The sequence below is a fragment of the Aethalodelphis obliquidens genome, unplaced genomic scaffold (genome assembly GCF_003676395.1).
Source record: "Aethalodelphis obliquidens isolate GAN/ISIS:26980383/991018 unplaced genomic scaffold, ASM367639v1 scaffold41, whole genome shotgun sequence".
Taxonomy (NCBI): Eukaryota; Metazoa; Chordata; class Mammalia; order Artiodactyla; family Delphinidae; genus Aethalodelphis; species Aethalodelphis obliquidens.
Genome location: NW_020837985.1, coordinates 17,337,590 through 17,351,621, shown reverse-complemented (window position 1 = coordinate 17,351,621; position 14,032 = coordinate 17,337,590). Strand labels below are relative to the sequence as shown.

The window sequence follows — 14,032 nt, the reverse complement described above, 5'->3', positions numbered from 1 at the left end:
GGCCCGCGCACCCTAGAGCCCGCACCCTGTAACTACTGAGCCCATGTGCCACAACCACTGAAGCCCGTGCCCTCCAGGGCCCATGTGCCGCAACTACTGAGTCCGCATGCTGCAACTACTGAAGCCCATATGCCTAGAGCCCGTGCCCCACAACAAGAGGAGCCACCACAATAAGCCCACGCACTGCAACGAAGAGTAGCCCCCACTCGCCGCAACTAGAGAAAGCCCGCACGCAGCAACGAAGACCCAACACAGCCAAAAAAAAAAAAAAAAAAATCCATCCATGTTGTCACAAACGGCAAGATTTCATACTTTTCTATGGCTGAGTAATACTCCATTGTATATATGTAGCACATCTTCTTTATCCACTCATCTGCCGATAGGTTGTTTCCATATCTTGGCTATTGTAAATAATGCTGCAATAAACATAGGGGTGCATATATCTTTTCTATTTAGTGTTGTTTTCTTCAGACAAATACTCAGAAGTGAAATTGCTGGATCATATGGTGGCTCTGTTTTAATTTTTTGAGGAACCTCCACACTGTTTCCCATAGTGGCTGCACCAATCGACACTCCCAGCAACAGTGCACGAGGATTTGCTTTTCTCCACATCCTCGCCAACACTTGTTATTTGTTGCTTTTTGGTGATGGCCATTCTGACAGGTGTGAGGTGATACCTCATTGTGGTTTTGATTTGCATTTCTCTTATAATTAATGATGTTGAGCATCTTTTCATGCACCTGCTGGCTGAATGTATGTCTTCTTTAGAAAAATGTCTATTTAGGTCTTCTACCCACTTTTTTAACTGGGTTGTTTGTTTTCCTGAGGTTGCATCATGAGTTCTCTGAATATTTTGGATATTAATCCCTTGTTGGATATAACCTTTGCACATATCTTCTTCCATTCAATAGGCTGCTTTTTCATTTTGTTGATAGTTTCTTTTACTATCAAGTAAAAGTGCAACAACTTTTTAGGTTGATGTAGTCCCATTTATTTATTTTTGCTTTTGTTTCTCTGGCCTGAGGAGACATAGCCAAAAAAAAAAAAAAAAAAAAGGCTAAGACTGATGACAAAGAGTGTACAGCCAATGTCTACTAGGAGATTTATGGCTTCAGGTCTTACATGTAAGTCTTTAATCCATTTTAGTTTATTTTTGTGTGTGAGGTATGAGGAAGTATATATGAGGTGTGAGGAAGTATATATATGGTGTGAGGAAGTAGTCCAGTTTCTTATGCATGTAGCTGTCCAGTTTTCCCAACACCATGTATTGAAGAGGTTGTCTTTTCCCCTTTGTATATTCTCACCTCTTTTGTTGTAGATTAATTGACCATAAGTGTGTGGGTTTATTTCTGGGCTCCCTATTCTGTTCCACTGATCTATGTGTCTGTCTTGATTACTGTAGCTTTGTAGCCAATTTTATTCTTTTTAAAGATTGCTTTGGGGAACTGGCGGTCCAGTGGTTAGGACTCAGCGCTTTCACTGCCCAGGGCCCGGGTTCAATCCCTCGTTGGGGAACTAAGATCCCACAAACAGTGTGATCAAAAAAACAAAGGATTGTTTTGGCTACTCTGGGTCTCCTGCATCTTGTTATGAACATTAGGATCTGTTTGTTAGGTTTTTGCAAAAGGCCAGCTGGAATTTGATAGGCATCACTTGAATCTCTGGATCAGTGTGCAGAGTTCTGCTGCATAAACACCCGAAGTCTTCTGATCCATGAATATTTACTCGCATCTTTAATTTTTTTCAACGGTTTTGTAGTTTTCATGTAAAAGGCTTGCTTTTCTTTTGTTAAACTTATTTCTAAGTATTTTATTCTTTTGATGCTATTGTAAATGAAAAGTTTTTCTTAATTTCATTTTCAGATTTTTTGCTTCTAGTATATAAAGATACAACTGATTTTGGTATATCTATGCTGTAATCTGCAAAATTTGGTTGAATTTGTTTTCTTAGTCCTAATAGTTTTTTTGTGGATTCCTTATGAGTTTCTTTCTTTCCTTTTTAAAAATATTTATTTATTTATTTGGTTGTGCTGGGTCTTAGTTGAGGCAATCAGGCTCCTTAGTTGTGGCACGTGAGCTCCTTAGTTGTGGCATACAAACTCTTAGTTGTGGCGTGCATGTGGGATCTCTTTCCTTGACCAGGGATCGAACCTGGGTCCCCTGCACTGGGAGTGCAGAGTCTTAACCACTGCGCCACTGGGGAAGTCCCTCCTTATGAGTTTCTAAACATAGAATTGTGTCATCTGAGGGACTTCCCCTGTGGTTCAGTGCCTAAGACTCTGCCCTCCCAATGCAGGGGGCCCAGGTTCGATCCCTGGTCAGGGAACTAGATACCACGTGCCGCAACTAAGAGTTCACGTGCCACAACTAAGACCCGGCGCAGCCAAATAAATAAATAAATATTAAAAAAAAAAAAAGAAAATCAGTTTAAAAAAATCACATCATCTGAGAATAGAGATAGTTTTACCTCTTTTCCAATCTGGATGCCTTTTCTTTCTTTTTCCTGCCTAACTACCCTTGCCAGGACCTGCAGTGCAATAGAGAGCCGACACCTTCGTTTGTGGATCTGCCTGCTTTTCCTCTCTGGATGTTCAAGCCCACGTGCTAACTGGCCCTGGAGCCCGAGCACCCTGGCCTCAGCAACTCTTCGCATCCCTCTGGCTTAAGTCAGCGTGGGGGTGGGGTAGGGGGGGCATGGGCAGCATGGACACCTGCAGCGGGGGGCGGGGCGCTGGGGAGCTGCCTTCCCCACGACTTGCCTTTAGAGGATTGGCGCCCTGGTCTCCCCGGCCACAACATGTACCCGCTCAGCACTCTCAGAGGGTGTTGTCCACAGAATGTTTTGCAAAGGGAATATCAAGGGCTGGCTCGGGGTATCAACGAGGGATCAGGTAGGGAATCTTTTGCAATCTGCGTTCTAAAGAGCTCGGCTTTCCTGCCTCTCTTGCAAAACGAGGGGAATTTCCAGGCTGCTTTGCCACTTGCCTTTCATTTAGCTCATACAGTTACGCAGACAGAAACCTCCTCCCGGGGGATCCTGCCGAGGAAGGTCCTGCCTTCTCCCCCACGGGCCTGGCTTGAGGTGTTCTCAGAGGGTCGGACGTCCAGGAGACTCTTCTACGCAGGTTGGAAGTGGGTCAGGGAAGCACCCTGGTCAGGAGCTGGAGTGGCGGCCTGGGAGATGGAAGGGTCATGGGGAGTACAACAGGGAGCGTCTCCAAGAGAATGACCGACTCTCCCCCAGGCAAGGAAAGATTAACCAGTGCTGTGCGTGCAAAGTCTGAACAGTCCTAAATGCTTCAGAGAGGAGACGAAAGAGGATTTCACAACTCCTGCAGCTGTGACAGACAAGAACCAACTCAACTTAAGCAAGAAATTGTGGGCCCACATAACTTGCAAGTCCAAGGGGCTTAGTTTCGGGTACAGCTGGATCCAGGAGATCCCAGAATGCTCTCGGAATTCTGCCTCTCTCCACCCTTCGCTCTGCTTGCCCTGGGACGCCTTCACTCTCTGGTGTGCACCCTGAGTAGTCTGGGTGTTTTTTATAGCTCTTGGGATGACTGACACCCCGAGGCAAATCTCTGTTAGCGCCCGACTTGCTCCCCAGGCCCAGGGCTCCCAGTTCAATCACCATGGGCAGGAGGGTGGGCACCACAGCTGGATTAGCTGGGCACCCACCCAGCCAAAGGGGGGAAGGCAGGGGCCTGTGACTGACAGCCCCTGGAAGGTGCAGTGGAGAGCATGTGGCCCCACTGAGGTGGGCAGCACCCCAGGCCAGTGTGGGCCCGGTCCGAGTGGCCGACTCTGGAGTTGCTGATAACTGCACCCGCTCCCTCACCAGAGGCCCAGTCACTCCCACACTCCCATCCTCTGGCCCCATTCCCCACAGAAGCGAGGAGGTCCCTTTGAATCCATGGAGGGGAGGGAGCCCCTGAAAGGACTCACCCCTTGTCCCCGAGTCAGGCAGTGGGGCTCTGAACAGGCGCAGATGAGGGGCGTGACCATCCCCTCACCCAGGTGTTGTCACACTCATGCCCGCGTCGGAACCCACACCTGCCTAGGGACCCCGGTGGGCTGACGAAGCCGGTACTGAAGGAAGGTGAAGGCCCCACCTCTACTTGCTCAACCAGAGCTGGGTGAGCCTCGTCCCTGTCTTGGGGGAGTGGTTGCACACCTGCGGAGGGGCTGCTGCGTGTGGCAGGGCACACCCTGGCTGGCTCTTCTCTGGTTTCGAGAGAACCTGAGCCACAGACCGCAGAGGGCCCGTGGCTCAGCTCTGTTCTCACACAGGGGACACCACCTCCCTTCTGGGGTCTCCTTCTAGTTCCTCACCGCCCCGGGCCTGAGAGACCCTTTGGGCAGGGCTGTGAGCTTGAGTGGCTGGCCACCTGCTGTCCAGCTGGAGGCGTGGGTGCCCGGATAGGGCCCTGGGGGGACGCTCAGGTCTGAGCGGCTGGTGTGGCTGGCCGCCCTGCTTCCCAGCCACTGGCCTCGTGCCCGGATGCCGTGAGCGGGAAGGGCGTGCCGCGCGGCCCTCTAGGACTTGACCCCAGGCGTCTTCCTCCCCTGGTTGTTTGGGCTCCTGCCTTGTTCCCTTCGGGTAGCTGACCGGACGCCCTGGAGACGCCAAAGGGCAGGGGCTCCTTCAAGCCACCCCTGCAGTCCTGGCCTCCGGGGCTCAAGGCCAGCCCCCCTCGGGAGACCGTGCCTTGCTTCCCGGGGCCCTCACGCCTGGCACACGTGGCGCAGACACACACGCCGGCGGGGAGGCTGCACACATGCCCAACGTGAGGGAAGGCAGGAAGGAACTGGGGGAAGGCTCCACCAGCCTCCGGCCCCAGGGTGGGCCGGGGAGGGGGGAGGGGCAGCGTCAGAGGCCAGGGGAGGGCACGCGGAGGCCCGGGGCCACACCACCCCCGTCACACCCTCGGCCTCCTCCCTCCCACTCTCCAGAGGTGGCTTCCACAGCTCACGCCCGCCTGCCGGCGCCCCCCTCCCCAGCCCTATCAGGTCAGGGGGCTGGGTGGTTAGCGCCCTGGAGGGCGGTGGCCTTCTGCCCTAAGGGCTGGGCTGTGTCTGGGCCAGCTGGGAGCCTGGTCCTACCACATGCCTGATGGGGGGGGGTCAAGGCCTGGGGATCTTTCCCTCCCACCAGGAAGTCCCTCAGCTCAGCCGGTCTTGCCAAGGCCGGGGAGGAAGCCCCTGAGAAGCCTCCGCGCAGCCCAAGTCAAGGACAGGCGGCTTCAGCAGCTTAGAAACGGCATCCGGAGAGGGCTGGCCAGCAGGGCAGGAGCCGCTCCCCCGGAGCCCACGCCCGGCCCCTGGCAGCTGCAGGGCCCCTTGTCTGTGAGAATGGGTGCTCAGTACCACGCCAGTCACGCTGGCTCGCGGCTCAGGTGTCCTGCCCCCCGGGGAGCCTGTGTTCCCCCCCCCAGGCCTCTGCTCCCCACCTGCCCAGGAGGCGGCAGAAGCCCAGGCCCCGGCCCTGCGGCAGCCCCGCGTGAATCCCCTCAGATCGTCCCGGCCCTCCTGGCTCAGGGCGCACTCCAGTCCCCACCAGTCCTGTGTGTGGGAGCCCCCGGTGCAGGACAGCCTGTGTTTGGTGCTGAGCTCCCTGCAGACACCAACAAGCAAAGGCCTGGACTGCTGTCCCAGGGTGGGGACAGAGCGTGGGCTGCTCAGAGCCAGGGCCATCTGCCAGCAGCCCAGGGAGAAGGCAGCCACTGTCGCGTCTGTGTGAATAAAGGGTTTGGGGCCTTTGCAGGTTTGATCACAGGAGCTACAAACGAGGCTGGTGGTTTGGGGGAGGGGACCACGTCCTTGGGCAGAAGAATCCCAAGATCGGCTGGACCCTCACACCTTGGTCTCTTCTAAGTCCCACTCGCTGAGCTCTTTCTGTGCCAGGACCTGGCAACAAGCCCCGGGCACAAATCCCCCAGTAGGATCCTCCCATAAAGCAGCGGGTAAGTGGGCCACACCCAGGCCACGAAGGCAGCGACTATGAGGCAGCCCATGCGGCCTGACCCTCGTGCCTGGCTGGCTCGGCCCACCAGACAGCCTCTGACTGCCGTAGCCTGTGTGGGTCCTTGGCCTACACTCCAGGCCCTGGGGGCTGGCCTTCACCCTCCCTCTGGGCAGTTCTCTATGTGTATCTGTGTTTAGGAGGAGGTTCTATGACCTCCAGGACCTATGAGTGCCCCAGGGAGTGGGACAGGCCCCTGTTGAACAGGTCAGGCTACTGCTCTAGCTCAGGGGAGGTCTATCTACACAGCAAGAGTTGTTCCTAGGGTTAGCTCCAACTGATGAAATGAACACACTTTATTGTACAAATCCCACACACGTCCTGGGCCTGGGCCAAATCCACATCCCCAGCTGGGCCCTGGCTCCAAGCCTGCTCTGTGGTCCCAACCCTGGCCTGCAGTGCCAGGTTCTCCCGTGGAGTACGCAGGCATCCGTGAGCAGGCTGCTTGTAGGGTGGGCCTCCCTGGGCTGGGGGCACGCAGGCACTGTGGCAACCCCAACCTGAAGACAAGTGGAGTGGAGCGGAGTCCCCACCTGCTCAGGCTCAGGGGCCACAAGGGTCCACACAGTCCTTCCCGCTGCGGAACACATGGTAGATGCTGGTGGGAGGGAACATGGCCACGGCGCCGAGCAGAGAGCCCACCTGGATGGCCACGCCAGCTGCCAGCAACGACTGCTGGCCCCCCCCATGCAGCAGGGAGCTGGAAGCCACCTTCACGTATGAGAACACGCCGAGACACAGAACCCACGACACCACCTGGGAAGGTGGACACAGTAGCAGGCTGAGCGTGAGATGCCCCTGCTCTAGGGTGAACCCCCTCCCTACTGCCACCCTCTTTGCTTCACTGTGCCCCAACATACTTACCACAAGGACCACGCCTGCAGAGGTGCCCACCAGAGGTGGGCAGGGGCTCAGGATTGCCAGCGCCATCAGGTAGGCCCCAAAGAGCATGCCCAGCAGGGAGAGACTGCCCAGCCCTGCCAGGGACCTGCCAGGAGTGAGCAAAAACTCAGGGCTCAGGCCCAGGCTCTGAGCCAGGCCCAGGCTCTCACCCCTAAGTCCCACCCTGAGTGGCCTGGGCTGCCCATATACCTGCATAGAATACCCATGGCCAGGAAGCAGGCGAGGGGGTTGGCGGCACTGCCCAGCACCACAGCCAAGTGGTAGGCTGGGCGCCCATAGGGCAAGCAGGAATAGCTCTGCACAGCAGGCAACACGCCATTGGTCAGAGCATTGGTGACGGCCAGCAGGCCCAGCAGGCAGACACTACGGGTGGAGAGCAGCCGATGGGCCGCAGGTTCTGGGCTGCAGGTGGTGCCTGCCGCCTTGCTGGGAGACTCCTGCAGGGGTGAGGCCTCTTCCTCTTCCTCCACTCCAGGGGCTCCCGCCTGCAGGCCAGGCCCTGGGCCTCCTGTGGGTACAGGCGGTGGTGATGGCAACAGCACCAGGAGACCCTGAAAAGCGGCAGCTGAAACGACTAATAGAGCGGACAATACCCCAAAAAAAGTGCTGGCAGGAAAACGCTCTGGGAAGTCAATGGGGGGCCCAGGAGTGCCATTGGTGGGGGTTGGTGGGCACTCGAGGCGACCCACACCCTGCACTAGGGCCAGCACACAGGGCAGCAGGGCGCTGAGGCCCTGACCCAGGAAGAAGGACCGCAGGAAGGAAGGCGGCAAGCGGCTCAGGAAGGGCAGGAACGTGACATTCGAAGCACAACAGGCCAGCGCCAGCACGAAGGAGAGAGTCAGGAAGGCCACTGAGTACTCCTGCCCCGCCACTGCTGCCACGTGGGGCCACAGGGGGGCCAGCAGGGCTGTGCCCACCACACTCAGCGCCTGCACCACTTGGATGGGGGCCCTCTCGCCCTTGCCCGGGGCCAGCCGCCTCCACAGGGTCACCACCAGTAGACCCAGGTTCCCCAGTGCCACAAGCACAGAGAGGTAGGAGGGGAGACTCCAACCTGCAAGGAAAAAAAGGAGGAAGCCGTGTCAGGGGCAGGATGCGCAGGTCCAGAGAGCAGCTGCAACCCACCTCCCCTGCACGCAGCCTCGCCCCCTGCCCACATGAACTCACCCTCGGGGAGGTCTTTCACCACCACAGGCAGCTCCACCCAGATCCCGTTGATGGCAGCCCATGAGCCCATGCCAAAGAGGGCTACCAGCACGTGGGTCAGCACCAGACGGCCCAGCGGGGGTGCTGCCATTTAGCCCAAGGCCGGAGCCTTCAGGACAGGGCAGAGGTCACAGCCAGCTCTTCTTTCCCCACGTAGGTCCACAAAAGACCTTCGGCTCCTCCGGGAACTGAAGACTTCGTCTAGCTTGAAAAAAAAGTAACATGCATGCAAAATCACAAGGGAAAGACACAGAAACGTTGTCAAGAAAGGACCAGACGGCCAAGACCAGGGAAACTGGGGGGATGCCGGGGGTGGGCGATGGGGAGGAGAAGGGACAAAGCACACCGGCAGCCTGTGTCGGGGTCACGACACAGCAAAGGCCGGCGCCAGGCAGGGAAGCAAGAAGGCGCCGAAGCCCAGGAGAGTATGATGAAAGAGGGAGATGATCTTCGGGTGTGAGCTACCGAGACCGCCAAAGCACTACCCCGCACGGATACGGGACAAGGACTCCGGGACAGGTCTACCTCTCAGGCGCCAAGCACACCTCTACGGCTTCTGCGAGACCCCGGACAGCCGGAGCCAAGTCGGGGCTGGGGATGTGGCCACGGCGGGCACCGCCCCTCGCTGCACCACGGGGGCGGCGGAGAGCCGACCGGTGCGCTGGGGTGCTTGAGCCTCCCGGTCCTGAACGAGCGCGCTCCCTGACCCGGCGACCGGCCGTCCCGCCACACTTCGAGGGCGCCGCCTCCGGCCCAGGGTCGAGGACCCAGCACAGAACGGGTGGGGCCGGAAAATGCAGCCGAGCGGGAGCGAGGACTCCAACTCACCCGCCGGGACTCGCAGAAACCACCCGCCGGCGCGCCCCAGCGCCCGATATCCCGCTCCGGAAATCGAGTGGGGAGTCCAGGGGCAAGGGCGGGTAAGGCCAGCCCGCGGCCCTGACCCCGCCCCGCGAGGCGAGCCTCGCCTCCGCCGGCCACACCCCTTCCGCCGCAGGCTCCGCCTCTTCCGCTCCCCCTGGGCGGAACTCGGAACGCAGCGAGTGGCTATGGCTCCGGGTGTGGCCCGGCGGGCCCGGCAAAGGGTCCGGATCTTGCCGCTGGCCGGGGCGCGGAGCCGCTCGGCGGAGGACTGGTGGTGGGATCGGCTGGCCCCAAGCGGCTCCGGTTACCACCTGCTGCAGTCGGACAGCATGCTGCTGGTGTTGCCAGGTCCGGGGCCCGCCCGCCGCCGTGCTCAGAGGCGCGCCGCCCGCCGTGCTCAGCTGCTGCGGCTCCACGGGGCCCGCGCCGCTGAGGCCAAGGCCAAGCCCAGGACCGCACCCGCACCCGCGCCCGCACCGCAGCAGGAGCCCGACCCGGGCTGGGGCGACCGCATTCCCTTGGAAATCCTGCTGCAGATTTTCGGGCTGCTGGTGGCGGCGGATGGGCCTATACCCTTCCTTGGCAGGTACCCCAGGACCATCGCGCACAGCGCCGGGTCTCAGGCTGACCTCTTAGGCACTCAGCGGGTGGCTGAGCGCCCACACACGCGTCTCAGAGAGCGCAGTCTCTCAGGGCGTCCAGCTGGAATCCCAGGGGCACGACCTTGAACTGAGGGGTCCGCAGCGTTGTGAGAGTTGGCGGGGGGCAGGTCCCTCCTCTTAGAAAACCCCATAGCGACAGCCATTGAGGGCGAGCATCGACCACAAAAGGCCCGGCCCCTCAGGAGAGATTTTCTCCCAGGGCTGCACGCGTGTGCCGCCGCTGGCACGAGGCCGCCTCCCAGCCAGCGCTCTGGCACACCCTCACCCTGTCACCCCCGCTGGTTGGCCGCCCTGCCAAGAGTGGGACCAAGACTGAGAAGAAGCTTCTTACATCCCTGGAGTGGCTTATGCCCAGTCGGTGAGCAGTTCCATCTTTTTCTTATCCCCTCATTCCGCTTGTGTGTTGTGTGAATGCCCCAGGCCCCCTCCTGCCTCCCTGCACGAAGGTGATGGGTGGGGAGAAGGCTGGCAGAAGGGGCAGCATGGGAACACTGTGCAGCTCTGCCTCTGCTGTCGGCCCAGGTTCTCACAGCTCCAGAGGCTGACTCTCATCCACTGGAAGTCTCAGGTACACCCTGTGTTGAAGGTGAGAGCTCGAGGCTGCCCTGCACGCCAGCCATGACACTCTGGGGTTACCCACCAGGGAGTGGGTCAGGTACCGTGGGGCCCAACGATGCCCCACGAAGATGCCTGCTTGGTTCTCCTTTCCTGGAGTGTCTTCCAGCAGGGAGGTGTGAGAGGTGGGAGCACCCAGGTAGGCCTGGCATGGCCAGAAAGGAGACCATTGCTGAGGCAGTAAAGTGCGGTTGGCGTCAGCCATTGGTCCGTTTCCCTTGTGGACCACAGCCTGCCCTCCCCCAACCGGCCCTCTGTTTTCCACAGCTGGTTAGCGAGTCCTGTCCCCGGCTCACCTTCCTCAAGCTTTCCGATTGCCACGGTGTGACCCCTGACACTCTGATCATGCTAGCCAAAGCCTGCCCCCAGCTCCACAGCCTGGACATACAGCATTCCATGGTGAGCCCAGGAGTCCCCAGGGGCCCCAAGGAAGCCTGGGCTGCGTTGACCGGTACCTCTGTGCTGGGTCTCCAGGTGGAGTCCACGGCTGTGGTAAGCTTCTTGGAGGAGGCGGGGCCCCGAATGCGGAAGCTGTGGCTGACCTACAGCTCCCAGACGACAGCTATCTTGGGTGCACTGTTGGTATGTTGGTCACGGGTAGGAGCAGAGCTGGGTGCTGAGCCAGGGACTGCCAGGCCTCCGACCCTGTGTTCTCCCCCACCTCTACAGGGCAGCTGCTGCCCACAACTCCAGCTCCTGGAGGTGAGCACAGGCCTCAACCACAACAGCACTCCCCTCCAGCTGCCTGTCGAGGCCCTGCAGAAAGGCTGCCCCCAGCTGCAGGTACCTGCCGCCCCACCCCTTCCACCTGTCGCCCCCTCCCCACCTGCAGCCTGGGCCTCGCTCCCAGGTGTTGCGGCTGCTGAACCTCATGTGGCTTCCCAAGCCTTCCGGGCGAGCGACGCCTCCTGGCCCAGGCTTCCCCAGCCTTGAGGAGCTCTGCCTTGCCAGCTCCACCTGCAACTTTGTGAGCAACGAGGTCCTGGACCGCCTGCTCCACGGCTCCCCTCACCTGCGCTTGCTGGATCTCCGCGGCTGTGCTCGAATCACACCTGCTGGCCTGCATGACCTTCCATGTCAGGGTCAGCACTCCCCGGGTGGTGGCTGGGCAGGTGGGATGTGGGGATTCTTGCCCACCCCGCAGCTCATGCCCATTCCTCTCACCTCCAGAGCTGGAGCAACTTCACCTGGGCCTGTATGGCATGTCAGACCGGCTGACTCTAGCCAAGGAGGGCAGCCTTCTGTTAACTCAGAAGTGGTGTCACACTCTGCAGGAGCTGGACTTGAGTGGCCAGGGCTTCAGTGAGAGGGACCTGGAGCAGGCCTTAGCTGCCTTCTCAGGCGTCCCCGGGGGCTCGCACCTGGCACTGTGCTCCCTCAACCTCCGGGGCACCCGGGTCACAGCAAGCACAGTCAGGTCAGCATCCCCACCCCCGCCAGTTCCTTGGAGCCAGTATGGCTTGATCCCCTGTCCTGCCTGGCTCGCCAGCTCCAGGGCTCTGAAAAGGGAGCCGATCCTGGCCCAGCCCCTGCTTGGGGTTGGCCTTAGGGACACCAAGGGTACTGGGCTTGGGCCTTTGGGCTGTAGGTGGCAGAGCCAGCCGCGGTGCAAGGGTAGAGAGGGCTCCTTAGACTGGCTCAGCCATGCTGTGCCTGGGTCTTCTTGGGGCCAGTGGCTCAACCTCCCATGGCCTGCACTGCTCCCACAGCGCTGTGATCAGCAACTGCCCGGGTCTGCTGTACCTCAACCTGGAGTCCTGCCGCTGCCTTCCCCGGGGCCTGAAGCGGGCCTACCGGGGCGCAGAGGAAGTCCAGTGGTGCCTGCGGCAGCTGCTCACCAGCCTGGCCCCTCCCAGCTAGGCAGCTCCAGCCAGCCAGCCCTGCCCTGCCCCCTTTCCCAGTTTTGAATATGTGAGCGTTTTGTTACAATAAAACATTTTTAGGAACTCATGTGTGGTCTTTGGGATCCCAGTGAGAGGCTAGGGGTTGTCCCTGAGGGAACTACTGGGGGCTACAGCTGGCCCAGAACCTGTGTGTTGCGGCGTTGGGGGCAGCCCCCCAGGGCTCCTGAGTCAGCCTGTGGCCGGGCCTTGCCTGCTCAATCCTGGGCTCAAATCTTGGACTGAGTGTGAGTGAGTGTGTGTGTGTGTGTGTGTGCTTTCCACCCTCAGGGACACTAAGGTGAGCTGTCTGTGTTTGTATATGAGGCTCCTGGGCTCAAATCTTGGACTGAGTGTGTGTGTGCGTGCGTGTCTGTGCTTTCCACCCTCAGGGACACTAAGGTGAGCTGTCTGTGTTTGTATATGAGGTTCTGACCCGGGCAGAGGCGGCAGTGGGGAAGGGGAGGCCATGCTCAGCCACGGGGCTCGTGGTGGGGCCCCTGCCTACAGATTCCTCTCCAGCTCAGGCCTGGGATGTCCCACTACCCCACCCTTCAGGTGAGGACTGTGAACCAGGCTGTACAGGGGGCCTCGGGTGGGGTGGGGCCTAGCGGGGGAAGTGCACGCCCACCGCAGGGCCGGGCCGGGCGACTCCCTGGAGACGGGAAGATCAACAGGACGGCCCTAATAGAACCGCCGCCCAGAGCTTCTAGAAGCCGGCGCAGCCCAGAGCTTCTAGAAGCCGGCGTCGCCCAGCCTAGACCGCCACTCGGTGTCGCTCCCCTGCCTTCGCCTGAGAACTGCTTTTTCCTGGACCGCAACGCTGAAGGCTTTATTCTCCCAGGTATGAGTGTGGCTGTGAGCAGTGGGCAGTGGCAACAGACAAGCCGCACAGCTGACGGTCTGTACCCCGACCCAGGCCCCCAAGGGCCGGTTCAGCGGCCTGCCTACGACCGCCGGCAGCAAGCCCTTTCAGCTCTGGACCCAAGGACTCTTCTGCACCGAGCGCAACCTGGCCAAGCGCCTCAAGAACAACAGTTTCTACCCGTTCACGCAGCAGCAGCCCAACGGTGAGGGCGACACTCAGTTGCCAGGGGACCAGAACCCGGCGGAGCGGCGACGCGGGGCGGGGACTGGAATCTGAACGGGGCGGGGCCGGGCCGGCTGCGGCCTTCGCGGGCGCTGGGACTGCAGGCTGGACCCCGACAGCGGCCCCGGGCCCTGCGGCCGGCGGGCAGTTCCGGGTCCAAGCCCTGGCACTTGCACCTCGGGCTGCGAGCAGGGTCCCGGTATCCTCACGCGCCTCTGCCGCGCCGCCCCCAGTCTTCGTGCTCGAGTACTACCTGGACACGCTGTGGAAGGGGACGCTGCTCTTCATCGTCTGCTTCTTCCTCGTCAGCTTCGGGCTTGTGAGCGAGGTCTGAGCTCCTGGGCCCGCCCCCCACGGCCTTCCTACCCTGGGGGCCGGACCCCCACTCGGTGCCCCGCCCCCGGGTCCCGCGGCGGCTCAGAAAGTCCCCGCGGCGCCCACAGGTGCAGAAGCAGAAGACTTGGGGCTTCCCTGCCTACGGCGTGGGCGTGGGCCTGTGGCTCATGATCTCGTCGCTGCCGCGGCGCCGCCTGGTGCTGAACCACGTGCGCGGCGTGTACCACTTCTCCATCCAGGGCCGCACCGTGTGTCAGGCCCCCATGCACCTGGTCTACGTGCGCATGGCGCTCAGCTCCGATGGTGACGCACGGGGCGGGCCGCGGACTGGGGGATGGCGTCCAGGGGAAGGGGAAGCCACGTGGAGTGGGGAGGAGCAGACAACTGGCCCATGCCCCCGCCCCCGGAGCCCCCGCCCCCGGAGCCCCCGCCCCCGGAGCCCCCGCCCCCGG

General features: G+C 60.3%; 3 protein-coding genes across 13 annotated transcripts in view; 2 read left to right on the top strand and 1 right to left on the bottom strand.

The window, feature by feature from the left end:
* Positions 1–2,471: 2,471 nt before the first annotated feature.
* Positions 2,472–13,707, bottom strand: SLC52A2 (solute carrier family 52 member 2). 7 transcript variants are annotated; one of them, XM_027132253.1, is made up of 5 exons: positions 8,962–9,063; positions 8,095–8,338; positions 7,114–7,981; positions 6,886–7,009; positions 2,472–3,173 (listed from the first exon to the last, which is right to left on the bottom strand). In XM_027132253.1, the coding sequence occupies exons 2-5, from the start codon at positions 8,222–8,224 to the stop codon at positions 3,117–3,119; spliced, it is 1,179 nt and encodes a 392-aa protein (XP_026988054.1). In that variant the 5' UTR covers positions 8,225–8,338; positions 8,962–9,063; the 3' UTR covers positions 2,472–3,116. The 7 variants fall into 7 exon arrangements, with proteins under 7 accessions (XP_026988054.1, XP_026988052.1, XP_026988049.1 ...); XM_027132251.1 differs by lacking the exons at positions 2,472–3,173; positions 8,962–9,063 and adding exons at positions 5,219–6,802; positions 13,498–13,707 and having other exon boundaries at positions 8,095–8,334; XM_027132248.1 differs by lacking the exon at positions 2,472–3,173 and adding an exon at positions 5,219–6,802 and having other exon boundaries at positions 8,095–8,334; positions 8,962–9,066.
* Positions 9,150–12,220, top strand: FBXL6 (F-box and leucine rich repeat protein 6). 5 transcript variants are annotated; one of them, XM_027132199.1, is made up of 9 exons: positions 9,154–9,583; positions 9,859–10,017; positions 10,182–10,245; positions 10,542–10,673; positions 10,749–10,856; positions 10,944–11,057; positions 11,125–11,356; positions 11,445–11,691; positions 11,984–12,220. In XM_027132199.1, exons 1-9 carry the CDS (start codon positions 9,183–9,185, stop codon positions 12,132–12,134), a joined length of 1,608 nt encoding a protein of 535 aa, XP_026988000.1. In that variant the 5' UTR covers positions 9,154–9,182; the 3' UTR covers positions 12,135–12,220. The 5 variants fall into 5 exon arrangements, with proteins under 5 accessions (XP_026987997.1, XP_026987996.1, XP_026987998.1 ...); XM_027132197.1 differs by having other exon boundaries at positions 9,152–9,583; positions 10,749–11,057; XM_027132198.1 differs by having other exon boundaries at positions 9,153–9,583; positions 10,542–10,856.
* Positions 12,689–14,032, top strand: part of CATSPERQ (catsper channel auxiliary subunit theta) — a 2,106-nt gene continuing 762 nt past the window's right edge. Inside the window, exons 1-4 of the mRNA XM_027132070.1 lie at positions 12,689–12,749; positions 13,018–13,224; positions 13,478–13,572; positions 13,688–13,883. Coding sequence (XP_026987871.1) covers positions 12,689–12,749; positions 13,018–13,224; positions 13,478–13,572; positions 13,688–13,883 — 559 coding nt within the window. The remainder of the gene's footprint in view (positions 12,750–13,017; positions 13,225–13,477; positions 13,573–13,687; positions 13,884–14,032) is intronic.